Below are 22,143 nucleotides of genomic sequence, written 5' to 3'. Positions count from 1 at the left end.
ACTGTTCTCAGCTCATCAAGATCTTAGAATTTCTGGGGCAGTAAACCCTCTCTTGATTCCATGCAGTTAAACCTTCCGCTGTGGAATTGAGGGAGGGAGCAGGAATCTCATTATTTAAAGGCATTTCACCATTGATAGTTTAAACACATGCGTCTCCTTGGAGATGATGCTTCAGTCCTGGGACCAGACACAGAGACCTGTATTTTTAATGCATCCCTTGGGCTGGATCCCCCCAGGGAATGGAAAGAGCTGTGGAGTGGGCATCAGGGACTTTGGATTCTGTCCCCAGTACCCCCAGTAATCCAACTGCTTCATCTTTGTTTGGGAAACAGGCAAGCACCTCATGCTGCATTGCCTTGAGAGTTACAGGATTTGCAGTTGACGCAAACAACACCCTTCAGCACTCAGAGAAAACAAACGATGCAAACAGGACTTCTCCCTGAAGAGCTGGGGTTTGGTTGTGATTGCGGTAGAATATCCACCCACTTCCTCCATTTGCAGGGGGTAGAGGGGACAGCGGGAGAAAGAAGGCATCCCCAACAGAACTTTCCCACTTTGGCACCAGGAGACTGACCTTTGGAGCTGGTCTGGACTTACCTTCTGTATTGAGCAGACGTGGGTTTAAATGCGCTGCAACTCTGCCCTCTTTCAGATGATACCTGTGCTTTTAGACTATACATTTTAGTGTCCACATAGGGTTTGGGCTGGTTGTTTGGAAAAGCCTGACTTCTTTTGATGTGAATGTTTTCAAGCTCAGACAATAAAGCATGTTTTTTTTTTACCCAGATACCAGAAAAGTAATTAGCAGGTAGACAGTGGTGTCTCTGAAGTGAGTTCTGCTCTTCATTAGCCTATCAGGCGGTTGCTACTTTTTCCCCATGACTATTTTCCTTGAAAACTTTATTATGTGATCCTCCAGTCTTTCCATAAATTGTAGGTGTGGGTGCAGATGTACTAATCTGAACCTTCGTTAGGGAACATTCCAGTTTTATACCACAGACAGACTTGTAAGGCATTGAGTTGTTACTGTTTTTAAACAACAGGTTTTTAGGATGTGACTGCTCTGTTGTTCAAAAACTAGATTGAGAATATTGGTATTTGAAACAACATTATTTAAATGAAGGTAAAGACAGTCTAGACAAAGGGGAATTATTATTAATATATGACAAATTGATTAGTTAGTATTAAATATTTGATGATTGACTCTTAAAGACAGGTGTTTTCAGGAATGATGTGTGTTTATTTTCTTGGGCAGATTGAAAGTTGGCACTTAGTATTGACCTGGTCAGTCCAGGCTTAACTGCAGTCCTAGGCTGAGCTCCATAGATACCTCCAGCAGAACAGGCATTACATTTAAGCCCTTTCTCTACCTTTCTGCCCACTTTGCAGCAAGCAAATTGACAACTCTGTAAAAGCAAACAAAACCATGACATGTCCCTCCTTCCTTTAAAATAATTTTGTATTAGATAAGGCCAGAGACCTAGGTGAATATTGTGTGCACTTACCTTGGCAATCTGAGTGGCCAGGAGCCTCAGCACCCACACATGTTGAATGAGGATTATGATGCTTTCTACTGGATGGTTGTTAAAAAACCAGGAGAGACCGAGACTAGTGCTGCAAAATATCATACAATATGTGGCAGTGCTTGTTTTGATTATTTATTAATCAAATCCAGGTTTAAAAATTCCTTTCCTTTTTATTAGTCACCTAGATTCCTCAAATCAATTCATGCATTTATTTGTAGTCAGAGTGAAACCATGTCAAAGAATAATTCCTTTATTTTGTAATAGCTAAGACCATTTCTTCTGCCTTCTCAGAATCCCCTTTATTCTGACACTTGAGCCCATATTCCTCTTTCTTGTATTATTTAAATCTCAGTTTCAGCAAATGTGAGCTGAAGCTCTGTGCCTTACAACAAGGTCTTCAGCATGCCCTGGGAATTATTCGTCCACCATGCTGCCTGCCTGCTGTATCTTTCAGTCTTGATCAACCTAGATGGAGCCATATGGCTTCTGAATTACCAGGATTTTCTCTGAGGAGTCAAAAGGCAAAGTTACAAATCATGTTAGGGTTTGGATTCTAATATCCCCCAAAGCTTCAGCATATAAGGCTGGTCCCCACAGCAGCACTGTGCTGCTAAGGAGTCATAGCTTAGTGGGCTGTTGGGAGGTGTTGGAAAAGTTGGAGGTGGGTCTAGTTGGAAGTAGACCACTGGGAGCCTGCTTTGTCCCCAGGGTGTGCTTTGTCCCCAGCCCCTCTTCCTGAGGTAAGAAGTTTTGCTCTCCCACATGCTCCCCACTGTGATGTTCTGTCTCACCACATAAAGCCCATACCCCATGGAACCAAGTGACCATACACTGAAACCTCTGAAACTGAGCCTGAATGATTCCTTCTTCCTTTATGTTGTTTATTTCTGGTATCCCTGCCGCCCCCATGATGGAAAGTTGACTGACATAAATCACTACACGGTATCTAGAGGCAAATAGGTCCAGAATGACCATTTTACTATATCTTATCAAGTCTTAGCTTCTTACTAAGCTTCTGGTTTTTTTTTTTTTTTTAAGTTTTGATATATAGGAGAGATTTATTTGAAGAAATATTTAAACATATAAAAACTCCATAATGTCTTAATTTCCACTTGCACAATGGTAATTTGATATAATGCATAATAATTAAAAAAAACTTTTAAAATCCAGAGTACATTTTGTACTGCACAGTTTGATTACTAAGACATTAGTTAAGCAAACCTCACAGAACAGCTTCTGTCTGCAAGGCCACAAACACTGTACAACACACCTGAGCATTCTAGGATCCTATGACCTTGGAGTCTAGCTGGAAACTCCTTGAGTGGAGTGCTGGCGCCATCTCCTGGTGGATACTGGGAACTGCTTAGTAAGGAGGAGTCCATTTATTTTTACTTGTGAATCGAAGGGAAAAGGCACATTATTATCTTTTTTAAAAAAATCAGATGTGAGATTTTGATCTTCTATCACACTATAATTATATAGTACTTTTTCTCCTACTCCCTTGCTAAAGTCATTTGGCTGAAAATTGGTACTTTAGAGAATGTCTTAGAGCTAAATTTTTCTTGAGAGTAAGAGGAGTGCCCTGTGTATTGTGGAATAGTTCCTAGTCAGCTCATTAATAGGCTCCTAGCATCTCCTTTCCATCTCTTCTGACTGTGTAATATGGTTTCTTTGCTTGCAGATATAAAGGCTCTGGAATTTCTTATGTCTTGAAATGGCAGTGTCAGGCTAACACTGTCAATCTATCACCTGACAGTTTCATCCTTATAAAGATGGAATTTATTTCAGGCTATACCATCTATCTTTTTCCTTCAAGTTACATCTGTTGAACATCTGTTTAATTAGGTTAGGAGACATACAGGTCATCAGGCAGAAGGACACCAAGGTAGACAGATAATCTATAATTGGTTTGAGTCCCCCATCTGGATTTCTTTCTATGCATTTTAGAGGAGTGGAGATAGACTAATCCAAAACAAAACCTGAAAGATAGTCTCTTCAACAAATGGTGCCGGGAAAACTGGAAATCCATATGCAGCAAAATGAAACAACTCCTATCTCTCCCCATGCACAAAACTCAACTCAAAGTGGATCAAGGACCTAGGAATTAAACCAGAGACCCTGCACCCAATAGAAGAAAAAGTAGGCCCTCATCTCCATCATGTCGGATTAGGCCCTGACTTCCTTAATATAGCACAAGAAATAAAATCAAGAATCAATAAAAGGGATGGATTCAAACTGAAAAACTTCTTCTCAGCAAAAGAAAAAAAATTAATTGAAGAGAGAGCCTACATTTTGGGAACAAATTTTTGCCACACTCACGTCAGAGCATTCATCTCCAGGATATATAAAGAACTCAAAAAACACCAAAAAAACCTATCAACCCAGTCAATAAATGGGGTAAGGAGCTGAACAGACACTTTTCAGAAGAAGATATACAATTTGTCAACAAATATATGAAAAAGTGTACAACATCTCTAGTAATTAGAGAAATGCAAATGAAAATTACTCTTAAGATTTCATCTCACTACAATTAGAATGGCAAGAATCAAGAATACAACAATAAGTGTTGGGGAGGATGTGGCGAAAAGGTACACTCATACATTTCTGATGGGATTGAAAATTGGTGCAACCACTCTGGAAAGCAGTATGGAGATGCCTTAGAAAACTTGGAATAGAACCACCATTTGACCCAGCTATCCCACTCCTTGGTCTATACCCAAAGGACGTAAAAACAGCATACTACAGGGACACAGCCACATCAGTGTTTATAGCAGCACAATTCACAATAGCTAAACTGTGGAAGCAACCTAGATGCTTTTCATAGATGAACACATAAAGAAACTGTAGTGTATATACACAATGGAACATAACTCAGCATTAATAGAGAATAAAATTATGGCATTTGCAGGTAATGGATGGAGTTCAAGAATATCATGCTAAGTGAAATAAGCCAATCCCTCAAAACCAAAGGCCGAATATTCTCTCTGATAAGTGGTTGCTGATCCATAGTCTGGAGGGAGGATGTGGGGAGAATGGAGGAACTTTGATTGGTCCAAGGGGAGGAAGGGAAAGGGAGGGGACATGGGGATAGGAAAGATGGTGGAATGAGATGAGTATCATCGACTGAACATATGGTGCACTCTATATCATGTACAGCCAGAGAAATGAAAAGTTGTGCAGCATTTGTGTACAATGAATCAAAATGCATTCTGCTGTCATGTATAATTAATTAGAACAAATAAAAAAATTTTTTAAAAGTATGATAGAAAAATGGAGAGATAAGTGATACTAGAATAGATTGGCAAAAAGAATCCTTGGAGCTTGGTGTAATGGGCACATGTTGATTCTTTATACTATCTTCTCTATTGTGTATGATTGAAAATTTACCAAGTAAATTAATTTTAAGATCTTTGACTAGCCTATGGTAGTCAAAGTTATTGTAGATTTAAAGTACTTTGGAGAAGCCATCTTTATATAAATTGGGATTGGCTATGAGCTACTGTGACAAATCTGAGAGTGTGGTGTGGACCTCAGTTATAACAGGGTCCCTTTAAAGTGAAGAGTGACATGTTTTTTTTCAGGCAGCTGGGTCACAAGGAGCATGGGATTTCCTGTTTCAGTTGTTTCTTGGTTTTGTTATTTGCAAAGAAGGTACAGAATTTTTTATGTTACTTTCTCCACGTCTCCAGATGTGCCTGACCTGATTTTTGTACAAAAAACAAATATTGCATTGCACACAATACAACAGTCATAGCTCCTGTCTTCAAGGTTAGTGTTGCCTTTGTCAATCAAGTTCGCCTGTCTCCTCAGCCTGGTACTGGAAACGTGGGGATAGGACTTCACAGTTAATGTTCTGCTTTTGGCTTAAAATAAGCAAGTGAGACGATGCATCTGGATATGTGGGAACATTTTCAGAGTTTGTCTTTGGGGTCTAATGGAATTCCAGGGATGCTTTGTGATTGAAGCATTTCTGGAATGTTCTTTGAGAATATCCAGGAACTAAGTGAAGAACTAAGTGTGCAACTTAGTTCACGTGCACACACACACCATGTGTCACAGTATTGGATGTTGTTTTCTTAATGTTATTTTGTAATCATGTCTTCCTGTGATCCTTGATTCATTTTCCTTATATACTTTATTCCCCAGGGAATGGCTGGAATAATTTTTATGTACTTTAGCAATAAATACTCCAAAATGAAATTTGTCTCACTTTTATATATAGAAATAGGCTTCTGTTTACTATTTCCTATAGTGTTTTATGTTGCAGTTTTAATGGCCCAAAGGTAGTAAAGATAGTAAGTGGTTTATTCTCCTGAAAGAGCCCATTTAGTACTGGAGAGAGTAGTAGGGCGTGGTGAGAAGAGCATACTTCAAGAACACACTCTCTAAATTCAGCCCTTCTTTTTTTCTCGGTGTGTAACATTTCTAGTCCTGTGCGTTCTCATTTAAAATTGACCAATCTGGTTGGAAGATGTGGCAGTAACTGGCTGCAGATTAGAAATGATGCTGTGCAGACCACCAAGGAGGAACCTTCAACATCGGAAGAATTTCCTTACTTCCTACTGCCACCATTGATGGGGCACACGCTTGGATGGTCCTGGGTGGCCATGGAGTGGACATGGTGGTGGTCTCCCTTAGTAGCAGGCTCTCATGATGGACAGACACCTTGGGAGGCATCTGCACTCAGACTCTATCACGTGGTTTTCTTCCTGCTGAATATTACGATTCTCGAGGCCAGAAACGTACTGCTTCCCCAGGCAGCGTTGTTAGAAGGTTGTGCCCGATAACATTACACTGAGTTTTTATCTCTGTACCTTCTATGTATTGAAATCTTCTAGGTGAAGTCCTTTTGTTCTTTATTAGGACAACTCAATCCCATGGCCTTCTTGAAGTTTCTATTCTCCAGGCTAAGCCTTCTCCATGACTCTTCTTCCTCTTTAGGACCTTTATTCATATCTTTCATTGTTATAATCTCAGCTTGTTCCTTGGTGGGTGATTATTTGATTAGTATGGGAGCTGTTCATGCTGCCTATCAAATATTTCTGCATTCCCCCTGACCGGCATGTGGTAGAATCGCATTTTCTTTTCTATGGTTGGGTAGGACTTTATACTAGTCTTCACCAGTGATTTGTGAATAAGAATGATTGTATGTCAATTCCAGCTAAGTGACTTTTGGGAGTTGGGGATTATTGGAGGTTAATTCAGTAGGCAGGTGCCAACCCCATTTTATTTTATTTTGAGACAGGCTTTCTAAATTGCTCAGGCTGATCTTGAACTTATTGATCCTCCTTCCTCAGCCTCCCAAGTAGTGGCATTACAAGTGTGTGCCCTACCATGCCTGGGGTAGCCACAGCATTTTTAACTGCTGAAAATTGATCCTCCAGAGCTTTGTTTCTCTAGTAGAGAGGCTATGAAGTTCTGGGCTTACCCTTGATGATCCTATAGTGTGAATGAGAAGTAACAATTTGTTATTCTGAATCATTGAGATATCAGGTTTGTTCCTCTCAGTTCAACCTCATCTATCCTGATTGATATAATTATCTTCTGGCTTTTTCTGAAGTGGTAAGCATCATGCAGTAGAGACTGCATGTATTTCTCCTCACCTTTTTATCTTCACGAGTTCACAGGAAGCATTTGAATGCATACATAAATAAAGGCAGCCTTAGTTTTGGATTCTACCTCCACCCTTTTTGCACTTTCCTGGACTTGGCTTACTTCATTATTTTTTCTGAAATATAATCCCCTCCCTCCTTAATGAACCCAGATTTCCAGTTTCAGAGTAATTAAGTTGTTCACATATATAATCTCAAATAAGAAAGGAACAGAAAACCAGACTTGGCTAGGTCACAGGCAGAGGTGAATGAGGTTCAGAAATATCTCCATCCCATACTTCAAGCTTCGTTGTGCAGATCAAGAAAAAGTTAATGTGGTCATCTTTGTGCAGCCATTTGAGACCACATTGACTTTGCTCATGGTTTTTCTTTTGTTTTTGCTATCCATTGTCAGGAATGAGCCTTCTAAAGTGAACCCCTCCTTCTTGTAAATTGTCAACCTGTGTCTTTCACCTGCTGTGGTAGCTGTGTAAAGCCGCTTGCTCTGGGGAGCTAATAAGTCTCTCCTCTGACTCTTGCCACTAAGCCGAATGGCAGAAACTGGGTTTTTAAACTATCCCAAGAACTGAAAAGAAAGGGCAGAATTTATTAGATGGGAAAATAGCATGTGTGCATGCAGAAGCCCAGAACTCCTCACTTATTATTAATTGCTGATCACGTACAGACCCCACACTAGGAAGTTTGACATGCATCTTCCCATGACCACCCAACAAACTTACAGTTGTCATTTCCCATTTTAGGGTCAGAGATAGATTTAGAGTAGTTAATCATATTGGTCATGGGTGAATCAGACTTGAATCCGGGTCTAACTCATTCATGTTCATTCTGTACACAGTAGCTTAGTAGACTTTGACAAAGCCTGGCAACTTTTAGAACTTCAGCTTTAATTTCTGAGGAGGGAAATAATGAAAAAGTAGAGAGCCTTTTTGTGATTTATTTTTGTTCTTTTTTTAAATTAAATTATTTATTCTTATTTATTATACATGATGGCAGAATGCAATTCATTTCATATTACACATCTAGAGCACAATTTTTCAAGCCACTGATTGTACATGAAGTATTTTCACACCTTTCATGACTTCATACATGTACTTAGGTCAATGATGTCTAACTCATTCCACCATCATTCCTACCCCCTTGCCCCCTCCCCTCCCCTCCCTCCCCTTTGCCCTAAAGTTCCTCCATTCCTCCCATGCTCTCCCCGACCATGGCCATTATGAGTCAGCATCCTCATATCAAAGAAAACATTCAGCATTTGGGTTTTTGGGATTGGCTTGCTTCACTTAGCATTATATTCTCCACCTTCGTCCATTTACCTGCAAATGCTATGATTTTATTCTCTTTTAATGTTGAGTAATGTTCCATTGTGTATATATACCAAAGTTTCCCTATGCATTCATCTACTGAAGGGCATGAGGGTTGGTTCCACAATTTAGCTATTGTGAATTGTGCTGCTATAAATATTGATGTGCCTGTGTCCCTGTAGTATGCTGATATATATTGAGGAGAGGGATAGCTGGGTCAAATGGTGGTTCCATTCCAAGTTTTCCAAGGAATCTCTCTCTATACTGCTTTCCAGATTGGCTGCACCAATTTGCATTCCCACCAACAATGTATAAGTGTGTCTTTTCCCCCACATCCTCACCAAAATTAGTTGTTGTTTGTATTCTCGATAGCTGCCATTCTGACTGGAGTGAGATGAAATCTTAGGGTAGTTTTGATTTGCACTTCTCTAATTGCTAGAGATGTTGGACATTTTTTCATGTTTGTTGATTGATTGTATACCCTATTTTGAGAAGTTTCTGTTCAGTTCCTTGACCCATTTATTGATTGGGTTATTTATTTTTTTAATGTTAAGGTTTTTGAGTGCTTAACATATATCCTAGAGATTAGTGCTCTATCTGATGTGCTTATGGTAAAAATTTGCTCCCATTCTGTAGGCTCTCTATTCACCTCACTGATTGTTTCTTTTGCTGAGAAGAAACTTTTTAGTTTGAATCTATCCCATCTGTTGATTCTCGGTTTTAATTCTTGTGCTATAGGAGTCTAATTAAGAAAGTTGGGGCCTATTCTGATATGGTGGAGATTTGGGCCTACTTTTTCTTTTATTAGGCGCAAGGTCTCCTGGTTTAATTCCTAGGTCCTTGATCCACTTTGAGTTGAGTTTTGTGCAGTGGTGAGAGAGATTTCCAGTTTTCTCAGCACCATTTTTCGAAGAGGCTATCTTTTCTCCAATGTACGTTTTTGATTGTACATTTGTCTCATATAAGATAACTGTAATTATGTGGGTTAGACTCTGTGTCCTCTATACTGCACCATTGGTCTACCAGTCTATTTTGGTGCCAATACCATGCTGTTTTTGTCAGTGTTTCTCTGTAGTATAGTTTAAGGTCTGGAATAGTGATGCCACCTGCTTCACTCTTCTTACTAAGGATTGCTTTGGCTGTTCTCAGTCTCTTATTTTTCCAGATGAATTTCATGATTGCTTTTTCTATTTCTATGAGGAATGTCATTGGAATTTTGATTGGGATTGCATTGAATCTGTATAATGCTTTTAATAGTATGGTCATTTTGACAATATTAATTCTGCCTATCCAAGAACAAGGCAGATCTTTCCATCTTCTAACATCTTCTTTAATTTCTTTTTTTAGTGTGTTGTATTTTTTATTGTAGAGGTCTTTTACCTCTTTCGTTAAATTTATTTCCAAGTATTTTATTTTTTTGAGGCTAGTGAAAATGGGGTGGTTTTCCTAGTTTGTCTTTCAGAGGATTTGTTACTGATGTACAGAAATGCCTTTATTTATGGATGTTGATTTTATATCCAGCTACTTTGCTGAATTCATTTATTAGTTCTAGGAGATTTCTGGTAGAATGTTTTGGGTCTTCTAGGTATAGAATCATATCATCTGTAAATTGTGATAATTTGAGCTCTTCTTTTCCTATCCATATCCTTTTAATTTCTTTCATTTGTCTGATTGCTCTGGCTAGAGTTTCAAGAACTATGTTAAATAGAAATGGTGACAGAGGGCATCCCTGTCTTGTTCTAGTTTTTAGAATTTAAAATTTCTCAATTTTATTTATTTTTTCAAAGAACCAACTTTTTGTTTTGTCAATTTTTTCAATAGTTTCTATTTCATTGAACACCTGGAGACTAAATAATATGCTATTGAATGAACAATGGATTGCAAAAGATATCAAGGAGGAGATTAAAAAATTCTTAGAGGTAAATGAGAACACCGGTACAACATATTGAAATCTCTGGCACACTATGAAGGCAGTTCTAAGAGGAAAGTTCATAGCATGGAGTTCATTCCTTCAAAGAAGAAAAAGCCAACAAATAAATGACCTAACATTACATCTCAAAGCCCTAGAAAGAACAAATCAACCCCCAAAGCAGTAGGAGATAGGAAATAATTAAAATCAGAGCTGAAATAAATGAAATTGAAACAAAAGAAACAATTGAAAAAATTGATAAAACAAAAACTTGGTTCTTTTTTTTTGTTTTCTCACCTCTTTTTACTTAATTAGTAAGCAAATTTATACACATATGCTGATAGTATTTCATATTATATTGTGTAGCAAACTTCACAATCACAGGATATAGTCAATGAGGTATTCAAATTGATTAACTAAAAATAATCAATAAAAATAAATAACAATTAAAACATGAAACTATATAATAAAACAAACAAAAATAAGTCAAAGCAAATGGTACCTTCAGCAAGCAGTTGCTTTCTCATCTCCAAGTTGGTTCCTGCCTTACAGTGTTGAAGCTTGACCACAGGGAGTGTGTAGACTGTTACCCATGACAGTGCCTTTCCTTTGCTGGGCCTCACTGCCAGTTACTGTGCCAAAGGCTTTCTGTTATTATCTGATTGAGGAGGGCACTAATCTGCAGCACAGCCTGCTGCTCCCGAGGGTGTGGAACCTGCTAACTAGGAGTTCAGGTCAGGGCCCTCTCAAGGGGCATTCCATGGAGCAGCTGATTGGGGAAACATGGAAAGGGCCAGGATCCCACCTCACCTCCAGGTCCCAGTCCATGTTGTGCCCCATGGTGGCATCTACCCAGAGGAGGTGTGCCTGTGCCAGCAGCAGTCCCATATGGCCCTGGGAGACTGCTGCATTCATTTTCCTCCTTCTAACAGGTTTTATTTGCCTTCCATGTGCAAAAGGTTTTAGACAGATTATCTTATTTAATTAAATCTTCAAATTAATTCTGTGAAATTAGTTTGCTATTCCAGGCTTAGGGGTGGCAGAAAAATGGAAGAACATACGGAAAAAATGAACTAAGTATCTACTCTCTGCTTAGATTCTTCCTACCAGCCCTATAAAAGTGGTGTTATTTATTTGTTTAGATTTAGAATTAGAAGCTCAAGAGAGGTCACATAACTCATGAAGCTTATTATTTAAATGAGGGACAAACCCAGGACCCAAGCGAAGCCTCTTAACTCCAAGTCCAATGCTCTTGCACACATTTCAGTGTCAAAATGAAGAAAGACCAAGGAAGGCTTGCTTGAGGTGGCATCTTTCAGTCTGACCTATTCCATATGTATTCTGCTCCATGGGGCGTGATTACTGCCATGCGTGAACTCATCGGTTTCCAAAAGGGTTAAATAAAACTGCATGAGTTCTGTCAGAAATTAAACAAAATAAAACCACTTCTTTGACTTGTAAAATATTTACTGTGATTATGAATAATGATGAAAGATGGTGGAATGAAACATCATTGCCCTAGGTACATGTAGGATTGCAGGAATGTTGTGACCCTACTTAGTGCACAACCGGAGAATTGATATGTTCTGCTCTATTTGTGTACAATGAATTGAAATGCATTCTGCTGTCAGGTATAATAACTAAGTAGAACAAAATTTTAAAGAGTGTGTTGGGGGGGGGTGACTAATAATGATCACCCAGGAGATGATGAAAACGCTAGCAAGCTCCCTTGGTCTCTTCTGTTTCCAGTGTCTTGCAGTTCCTTTGGGGATTTAAGGACATTTTTCAAGGCAGATTAGGTCTGTTCTTATGTGGAAAGCGGATGGTCAGACACAATCTGTGGTTGTCAGACGTCACCCTAAAGTTCTGACCACTGAAAGCACAAAGCTGGCACTTTGCCCTAGACCTCTGCCTCTGCCCTTCCAGGTCATTCTGCAATTACGTCAAACTGAGTCATTGTCCTAGAGAGAACAGGATGTCTGTGACATGCTGACCTTTGCAAAAATATAGGAATAAGACAGTGCCGTTCATCTATCACCAAGGTTGTGTGACCTTGAATGAGTCACTTCTTCTTTCTGAATCTTAGGTTTTTTCAGCTCTAAATCAAGAGACTTTAGATAAATGATTTCTAATATGGATGAGGAAAATGCTAAAACCTTCCCTAAATGGGGGTCATTTAAAATCCCAAGGTCAGTGACTTTCTTAGAACAAAGGTGACCATGCCTACCTCTTAACATGTTCCACAGAATGCCAGGTAAGCTTGACAAAAGTTTATTCTCCTCTGAAGCATAAGTCAAAATATTTTGTAGGAAGGTTCTTTATAATTTATTATACTAACCAAGGTTTCCGCTGCCCCTGAGGTGCATCAGAATCACAGAGGACTTTGTCAGCTTTATCCTACCCTCTTCCCTCCTGTCTTGAAGAATCACTGCTGTAGTGAGTGAGTGTTGGTTACTAGTGTGCACCCCGCCACACTCAAGGCTGAGAAGATCACCCTTTCTCTCAAAACACTGAATACTGTTAAGCTCTGCCTAGAGGTCTTTCTATATACATAGTCAAAGAAAGGCATATAGGGAGATAAATTATAACTAATTACAAAAGGCAAAAGTTTTGCCTCTTTTATAGGTCTTTCTTCCTTCCACATAAGTGTGTGTGTGTGTGTGTGTGTGTGTGTGTGTGCGCGCGCGCGCGCGCACGTGCGCGCGCGCACACGTTTAAAGGAAACCTACACAAATTACTAATTTCATTTATCTATACTGGGCCATGAAGATGTCTCATGTGTTAATGTAAACAACCTGGTGATGTGTTTGAGTGACAGGGGTTAGTATTTTGAGTTCAGTGGAAAGTGATAAAGTTTTACTGCTAGGACATAATGAAGTTCAATAGTTCACAGTTCAGTTTTTTTTTTTTAAATAATCAACAAAGAGCTAAGGAAATGACACAAAGCTCATTCCTTAAAGTCAAGGCTGCAGTAGCTATATGGAAGAGTAATATTAAGGTCTTGTTAAATAAAAGCTATGAAATAAATCAAAACCAAGGAGTGGGAAATGATAGGGAGGCAGCTTTTTTTAAGAGCAAATATATGGCAGTCCTTCCCTGCAGAGATGTACCCAGGGAATAAGCTGCTTCCCCGTCCCTCCTCCTCTTTGCTGCTAAGGAGCTCAGTGATGTATGTGGGCCTCCCCTTCGTTCCCATTCCTGGCTTTGGATAATGTAACTAATGATTAAATGGCCAGTCACTTGATCTTTTGCTGCCATAATTATTGCCAGAAAACCTTGAATCGGTTCAGAATGGCACCTGTTGGAACTGATCCCTCCACCAAAGTGTACAGTGTGCTCTGTCTTTTCCTCTCCCAGCTCTGGGCTGATGCAGTTGCCTGGCAACCCATCTGCCACGATAGCTGATGTCAGCTCATTTCCACTTAAAGTTAGCCCAGGAAAGTCTTCAAGGAGGACATCTGGGCTTGTGAGATGCTGGAGAAGGTTCCAGTTTATGTTATCAAATCATTTGTAAAACTGCAGACTAGTAGGCTCAGGGAGGCTGAGAAGAAATGTGGATGTCACAAGGAATTAGCTTCTGGAATCGTGTGACCTTGGGGACTTTATTTCTGCTATCTGAGAACTGGGTAAATGAGCCTCTGCAATATTCTCTCTGCTGCTAAAGTTCTTTCTGCTCTTTAAAGGGAATATGAAATATCCAAAATCACCCTGCCTCTTGAAGAGTAGAATTTAGCCCAGTACTTTATATTGGTTCTTTGGAAAGTAGTGTTAACATTTTAACTAAATGCCTGAGCAGCTGTTGGGAGGAAAAGAGAATAATTTTATCATTGGCAGGAATGTTCTAGGATATACAGGAACTGAAAAATAAACTTATTTAATCCAGCAGAGGGCAGAAGGGAGTTTAAACTGTTTCTCACCTAAGACTTCCTGAACAAAATTTTGTCAGTCCAAGATAAAATTCAGTGTCACATCTGTAGACAATTACCTTCATGTTGTTAATTACAAGTCACTCTTGATTATATAGACAGATCCCAGGTGCTGTGCTCGGGATCAACTTCTTCTTGTCTAGGATGAAAGGACAGAAAGAATATTGAGCTATTTACACCTATCAGGAGACAATAATGTGGTACCCACAAAACAATAGCACTGTAATTGTTAAAGAATTTATTTACTAACCACAACACAGTGTTTCACATTTTTTTTCATGTGTATTTTTGACTTTCCAAATGCTAGAAGGAAAGAATATATGAAATAATTAAGTATAAATTATTTCATTATCAAATATATCTCTTTGAAAGTAACTGTACCTATATATGAGTCCATAAAATAATAAATAATAATAATAATAAATCCCACAGCCTATTCTGGGATCTGAGAAATGAACCTTATCCTTCTATAGCTAGCCTTAAAACCTGATGTGGTGGTATTCCTCACATTTGCAAAGATGAGGTGAATATTAAAACATGGTGACCATTGAGAAATTGATATTGGTCTTGATGTTTAAGATAACTGTCCAATCGTGATTGCTAAGTTTGGTTTTTAAAGCCACTTTTAAAAGGAAAATAAATTGTCCATGCTTCATTTGTAATGAAGGCTGTTTTAACTTGAGTAGTTGTGATATCTTGGGTTGGTTCCTCAGGAAGCAACCACAGGTGGAGTTAGCTTCTACATCTCTGAAAAGGAGGGAAGAAAGGAGGGATAGAAGAAGTTGAGTTTCCCTGCAAATGCAGGCTAGGCCTCTGTTGAGCTCTTGGGGCTTGAATGGCCCTTCACAGTATCCCAAGCTGGGACGTTCCCACACTGACCAGCACTGTAGATGTGCTTCAGCAGTCTCACCCAGCTGAAGGGAATGGCCGTGGTGAAAGCAGTTCTTTGCAGGCAGGACGGTACTTAAGGGATTGCACTTCCAGCCTCTGGGACAAATCCTTTCTTGAAAAGGGGTCAAGATGGTCTGTTATAACACAAGTAGTGTGAACAAACAGCATTAGCCAAAAAGTACACTGGATTTTCTTTCTGATGAATTGCTGACTCTATAATGTTGAATAACTTATTGATGGCTTTAAAAAGAAAGTAACAACTTGCCATATTCCTATCTGAATGACAGTATTTCATATTATATTGTGTAGCAAACTTCACAATCACAGGATATAGTCAGTCAGCATATGTGGTTAATGTGGTCTGGAAAACAGGATTTTAAGGAATGAAGAAGAACGCATTTCTATAAATGAGTGTTAAATTTTGAAATATGGTTGTCTTTGTCCATTCAAGCTGTTCAAACACAGGACCATAGGGTGGCTTATAAAAAACAGGACTTTGGGGGTGGAGTTGTGTCTCAGTGACAGAATGCTTGCCTAGCACTGGGTTTGATCCTTAGAACCACATAAAAATAAAGAAATAAAAATAAAGGCATGCTGTCTGTCTGCAACTATAAAAAAATTTTAAAAATAAAAATAAATAAAAAACCACAAGACTTTGTTTCTCACAATTTTGAGGGCTAGGAAGTCCAAGATCAGGGCACCCAGTTTGGTTATCTGGTGAGGAGTTACTTTTGAGAGAGAGAGAGAAAGAGAGAATTTTTTAATATTTGTTTTTTAGTTTTCGGTGGACACAACATCTTTATTTTATTTTTATGTGGTGCTGAGGATGGAACCCAGCGCCCCGCGCATGCCAGGGGAGCATGCTACTGCTTGAGCCACATCCCCAGCCCACCTCTTGATTTATATCTTCTCACTGTGTCCATACATGATAGGAGGGGTAGGGAAGCCCCCTGTTGTCTCTTTTATAAGAACACTGAGCTCACTCACAAGGGCCCCACGCTCATGACCTAATCTCTTAACAAAGGCCCAACATCCTGATAACCTTCACATTGGAAGTTAAGATTTCAACTTGCAAATTTGGTGAGGGTGGGGCGGGACACATTCAGTCTATAAAACTAATGGTAACAAAACACATCTAGGTGGTTATCTTAGTCTGTTGTCTGTTGCTTTTAGCACCATATCACAGGCTAAGTTATAAAGAAAAGAGGTTTGTTTCAGTTCATAGTTGTATAGGTTCAAGGTTGAGGGTTGCCCCTGGCTGGCAGAGTGCCCATGCAGTGCAGGGCAATGTATGGTGACAAGGAGCTACCACAAATGTGCATCTCCTTGGGTCACTTTCTCTTATAAAGCCAGCAGTATCCAATCATGGGGCTTTGCCCTGAGCCTTCGTCACCTCCTGAGGCCCCACCTCTGAATGCTGTAGTCAGATTAAGTTTCCAGCCTCTTCATACCACAGAGTGGAGATGAAAATCCAGCATGTGTTTTGGAGCCACAAACAGTATTCAAACCATAGCACTGGCTTATTTATTTGCTTTGAGATTTGTCCTGTGAACAACCAACTGTCAATTTGCAGTAATTGGAGTGAATAATGGAATATTAGTTCATAGTTCTTGGATCTTTGCGGAGAAGCTTTTACATGAATCATAAAAGATGATGCTGCCAGTTTGTTAGACAATGAAATACCAGTAGTTACATGGCAAAAAGGAGTCAGGGAAGGTAAATTGGTATGTTTTTTTGTGGAATAGTCATTTAAGTCTAGCCCTTGTTTAAGTACTTGTGTGAATTCAGTCTGTTGATTCTGTGCATTTGTTCCCATATCCCATGGGGTAACCCAAGTTGTGTGTTTACCCATGCAGACCTTGTGCCTGCTTATACCCATTGGAGACACCATTCACACCCTCAGAGGTCTCCGTCTCATTGAAGAATCACATTTGTTAATATCATCATCAATCCCATCAGAGATTTACGTAATTTGGAAAATGTCAAACTCCTGGTGAACAATGAGTTTTCTAAAATTTAATTTTCTCTTGAAAGCTTCAATTTTGTCATTGGCAATAAATATTGGCAGTTGTTTTATTAGAGCCAGGCTTATTTTGTTCATTTTGCAAGAAAATGGATGCCAAATACTCAATTCGGAATAGTCCTCATGAATCATTCATTCTTCAGAGTAACAGTGGTGTTCCCTGAGCAGAGCGGCCAGGTTGGCCCACAACTCAGTTGTACCAGTGCTTCTGTGATCCAGGTGGAGCAGAGGAGCTTTGTGGATACGTCCGCACCTTGACACTAGACTATTCGAAAGGGACTCTTTCTGGTGGCTCAAAGATTGGGATTTAATAAAACCAGTCATGTTTCTTCACCATTAAGGGTTTTATTAAGTGAAGTTATATATATATATATATATATACATATACATACATACATATGAACCTACTGCCTGCTGGTACATTTGATACTGCTGCCTTGAATGGGACTGAGGTGCCAGCAGCTTTGCTCTCCATGGCTTTTGTGCCTTCAGTACAAGGGTCCACACACTTGCTTTAGCGAAAGACAAAAAGGGCCTTGCCTCCTATGATGGCAGCAGAGATGCAGAACAGGGAAGCGAGTGAGAAACATGGCAGAGGGTACATAGGTAAAATTTGGTAGGAGAAGGGCAAAGAAGTGTTGAAGCTTACTGAAGTGTTCAGCCTGGTTGAGTAGATAGCAGTATATGACTGAGGCAGTATATGCCTGCAGGAAGAGGAGCCCTAGATCTGTGATTAAAAATGATATTACTTTTCACTCTGAAAAAACAGATGTGTCATAATAATTCTACTTGGAAAAGGGTAGATTCTGGGACTGGGCAGAAGAACAAAGTGTTGTAAGTGGGTCTGAGCAGCAGACTGAGATCTGGTTTTGTGTTGGTAATGAATTTTGGTTCTTAGAAGGTCAAAGACTGCCTCATCTGAGTTTCCTATAATAGCATTTTTTTTTTCTTTTTGTTTCTAGGAATGGTGCAAAAGCTGGACCAAAAACTTCCAGTAGCTAACGAATACCTGTTGCTCTCTGGAGGAGTCCGAGAAGGCGTGGTGGATCTGGACTTAGATGAGCTAAATGTCTATGCCCGAGGTACTGACTATGATATGGACTTTACCCTTCTGGTGCCAGCCCTTAAACTACATGACCGCAATCAGCCGGTGACTCTTGATATGCGTCACTCAGCCTTGTGCCACTCCTGGCTCAGCCTTCGTCTCTTTGATGAGGGGACAATCAGTAAATGGAAAGACTGCTGCACCATTGTAGACCACATCAATGGTGCCACCAACTACTTCTTCTCCCCTACCAAAGTGGCCGACTGGTTCTATGACTCCATCAGCATTGTCCTATCAGAGATCCAGAAGAAGCCCCAGCGAGGGATGCCAAAGGTAGAAAAAGTAGAAAAGAATGGGACCATCATCTCCATCATTCTGGGTGTGGGGAGCAGTCGCATGTTGTACGATATCGTCCCTGTGGTATCTTTCAAAGGTTGGCCTGCAGTGGCCCAGAGCTGGCTCATGGAAAATCACTTTTGGGATGGGAAGATCACGGAGGAGGAGGTCATCAGTGGGTTTTACTTGGTGCCTGCTTGCTCCTACAAGGGTAAGAAGGACAACGAGTGGCGGCTGTCCTTTGCCAGGAGCGAGGTGCAGTTGAAGAAGTGCATCTCTAGCAGTCTCATGCAGGCCTACCAGGCCTGCAAAGCCATCATCATCAAACTCCTGTCCCGGCCCAAGGCCATTAGCCCCTATCACCTGCGGAGCATGATGCTCTGGGCCTGCGACAGACTTCCTGCCAACTATCTGGCTCAAGAAGACTATGCCGCCCACTTTTTGCTGGGCCTCATTGATGACCTGCAACACTGTCTGGTCAACAAGATGTGCCCCAATTATTTCATCCCTCAGTGCAACATGCTGGAGCACCTGTCGGAGGAGACGGTCATGCTCCACGCGCGCAAGCTCTCCTCCGTGCGCTCAGATCCCGCGGAGCACTTGCGCACGGCCATCGAGCACGTCAAGGCAGCCAACCGACTGACGCTGGACCTCCAGCGGCGCGGCAGCACCACCAGCATCCCCTCCCCGCAGTCGGACGGAGGGGACCCCAACCAGCCTGATGACCGTTTGGCAAAAAAACTGCAGCAGCTCGTGACTGAGAACCCGGGGAAGTCCATCTCTGTCTTTATTAACCCCGATGATGTCACAAGGCCCCACTTCAGAATTGATGATAAATTTTTCTGAGTGTTTTGCTGACTTTTTTTTTTTTTTGGGGGGGGGGTCTCTCCTGGTTCTAAAACTCCCATAACCTTCAGTGTGGTTTGTGATTCTGTCTTTCCGTTTTTTACATATCCAGCTTAGATTGGATTTGTTAAGAACAGATTTTAAGTTTCCTGGTTCTGCAGGATGGTGCAGGCTCTGAAACAGTATATTACTATTTCATACTCTGCCTCTGATTTTGTCGTGTATGTTTTCACGTTATTGTCCTGTAGTTTTGTTTGTTGGTTTTGTTACTGTTTGTTTTTTAAGGAGAACTTGAGCCATAGATGAATATGCCCATGAATCCTCTAGTTTTTTTTTTTTTCTTTTTTTCCTGTTTCATACTTTGAGCAGAATTTATTAATAGGGCTTGGGAAACAAATCTCTGACATTTAAGAATTCTAATATATTTTTGTTTTCTTTCTGTCTTTATTTTTCTAATGAGTTTTCATCACTGTGGATATTTGAGAATCATAAGAACCTGGGAACTACCTGGCACGTTGACTGGATTTCTTTCTTTTGATCAGTGACCAGAGTGGTTTCCCCCTTTTCCACCAGACTATGTAAACTTTGAAAGTAATAATGCTACAAATTGTGTTTTGGGGGCAACTTCACTGAATGTAATTGTCCTGGATCCAGCGAACATTGGATGGTTTGGAAGAGTATGTTTGATAGCTTTCCAAACAAATTTAAGGTTTCCAAATGTTATTTTTAGCATGTATAATTATTTGAAGCCTTATTTAAGTCCTGTTAAAGAACATACCATTATAATTGTTATTTGCACTAATGAAATCTTTGCCATCGTCAGAGTTGCGATGTGTGTTTCAGTAGGAATTAACATCCACTCTTGAAAAGTTGTTCATTTAGCCCATTTCTCTCAGTTGATAGAATGATTCATTGTATTTGTTTAGTTCTCCTTTAATTGTGGGGTCCTGTTTTGCCCTCTTTGATATTCCTGGTTCCTAACTTACTGAGAGAAGTTTTTAAAGCTTTATACCTGTTCAATGACTCTATCTAAAGTTGGGGAAGATACATACTTGATAAAGTAGGTGTCTTTGTATTTATTTCTTTTGGGGTTCTAGAGGTGAGTTTTTGGTTATTATTATTTTTTTAAATGAAGTCTCTTTATTTCTCCTGAGCTTTTTGAGGAAAACTGGCAGGAAAATTTTATTATCCTCAAAGAGAAGATACCACATCTGTTCAATAGCAGGTGTTACTGTAGAGTTGGAACCAGGAAAATCTGTGTGGCCGCATTGGAACAGAGGTGTCCTGTCTTCATGAGTGAAATTCCTTGCCAGTTGTAGGTGCTTCAAGACATTGGCTCCCTGCTTTGGTCTGGATTCATGGCAAACTGCTGTTCGAGGGTCAAGAGACCTGCTTCTCTCCCAAAGGATTCCCATGATGTCTACTCATGGAAAAGTCAAGCAACATCTTGGTTTTCGTCTTGAATGTCCAGACTCATAAGTTGGATTTTTGCCATTTGGAATCAGGCATATGTGGTCTTGGGTTTTTGCATGGGAATTAATGTAATGCTTACAAATGAAAATGAAATCATTCAACGAACTTAAGTTAATTGCAGAAATAATAATAAAAAAAGAAGCATACTGACCTTGGAATTTTGTTGTTGTTATTATCATTTTGTAATCTTGAGGTGATTTTCTTATTGGTTACACTAAGAGTAATTTTCAGTAAGTATAACTTGAATATAAATATTCAGTAACTATAGACTTTCAGACTAGAAGTCCAGGTAATGGATATCCAGTATTCATTCTTTCCTTTTGTCCAGTTTCCCTTCTGGTATCTACTTATCCTCCACATAATGTATGGCCTTCTTGGTAAATGACTTGATCTCCAGCTCCAGGTGTGAATGGAAAAGCCACTCAAAACCAACCATCATTCCCCTAACCACAAACATTAGTGAAGGACATATGATGTAAGCTGCTCCAATCAGGGACATTCACAGCATTCTAGGTTGGAATGCTGGGGTGGAAACATATCCTATCTCTGGATATGGAAGAAGAAGCATTTGACTTCTATTGTACTTGCACATATCATACAAGATGACTAGAGTCAGTCTCAGGATGAAGCTGATGGAGAGATGGGAGATAACATAAGCACCAGAGCTCCTAAGTCCATTAAAATTTATTATACTTTGACCATATGTTATACCTTATAGGTTAAAATAGTTACATACCACATCAGTAGCAAGTGTGTTCAAAAAGCTATTACTGTCAAGTCAACTGCAACTTCAATACTTAACTAGCAACTTTTGCCATATTTTATATGCTGTGTTTTCTGATAAATTTCATTGCAGGCATGTTAGAAGGCTAATACATTGATCCTGTTGGCATATTTTTTTCCATTTTTGCTACCTTAAGTCATAGCAAAGAACACAAATTCTAGGTTGAACTTCACAAAAAAAGGTTCAGAGGCCCTTGGGCTCTAGAATTTTAAAACTTTTTTTTTTTTTTAATTCTCAGTTTAATTCTCAGTCAAAAGTTGAGGGTGAATAGAAATAAGATGTAGTTTGACACCTTTCCCCCCCTGTCTGAGACTTCAATCATTGAATTAGTCACCAGTCCATCTATCTAAAGCCCAGAAGATTGGTTACAATCACTTAGGTTTCAAGTGTAATTTAAATGCCTTAAAGATGAAGTCACGATTTGACATTATGCATGGCTGAGTTTTTCTGTGAAGGGTTTATAAGTGA

At 39.7% G+C, this 22,143-nt stretch overlaps 1 protein-coding gene across 1 annotated transcript in view; it reads left to right on the top strand.

Annotated features, from left to right (window-relative positions):
* The window catches only part of Mb21d2 (Mab-21 domain containing 2), a 112,869-nt gene extending 91,820 nt beyond the window's left edge, over positions 1–21,049 (top strand). Inside the window, exon 2 of the mRNA XM_005338421.3 lies at positions 18,154–21,049. Within this exon, the coding sequence (XP_005338478.2) occupies positions 18,154–19,418 (1,265 nt within the window). The 3' untranslated portion in view covers positions 19,419–21,049. The remainder of the gene's footprint in view (positions 1–18,153) is intronic.
* Positions 21,050–22,143: the final 1,094 nt, after the last annotated feature.

This window comes from Ictidomys tridecemlineatus, chromosome 3, assembly GCF_052094955.1.
Source record: "Ictidomys tridecemlineatus isolate mIctTri1 chromosome 3, mIctTri1.hap1, whole genome shotgun sequence".
Classification (NCBI taxonomy): Eukaryota; Metazoa; Chordata; class Mammalia; order Rodentia; family Sciuridae; genus Ictidomys; species Ictidomys tridecemlineatus.
This window is presented reverse-complemented; position numbering and strand designations above follow the sequence as displayed.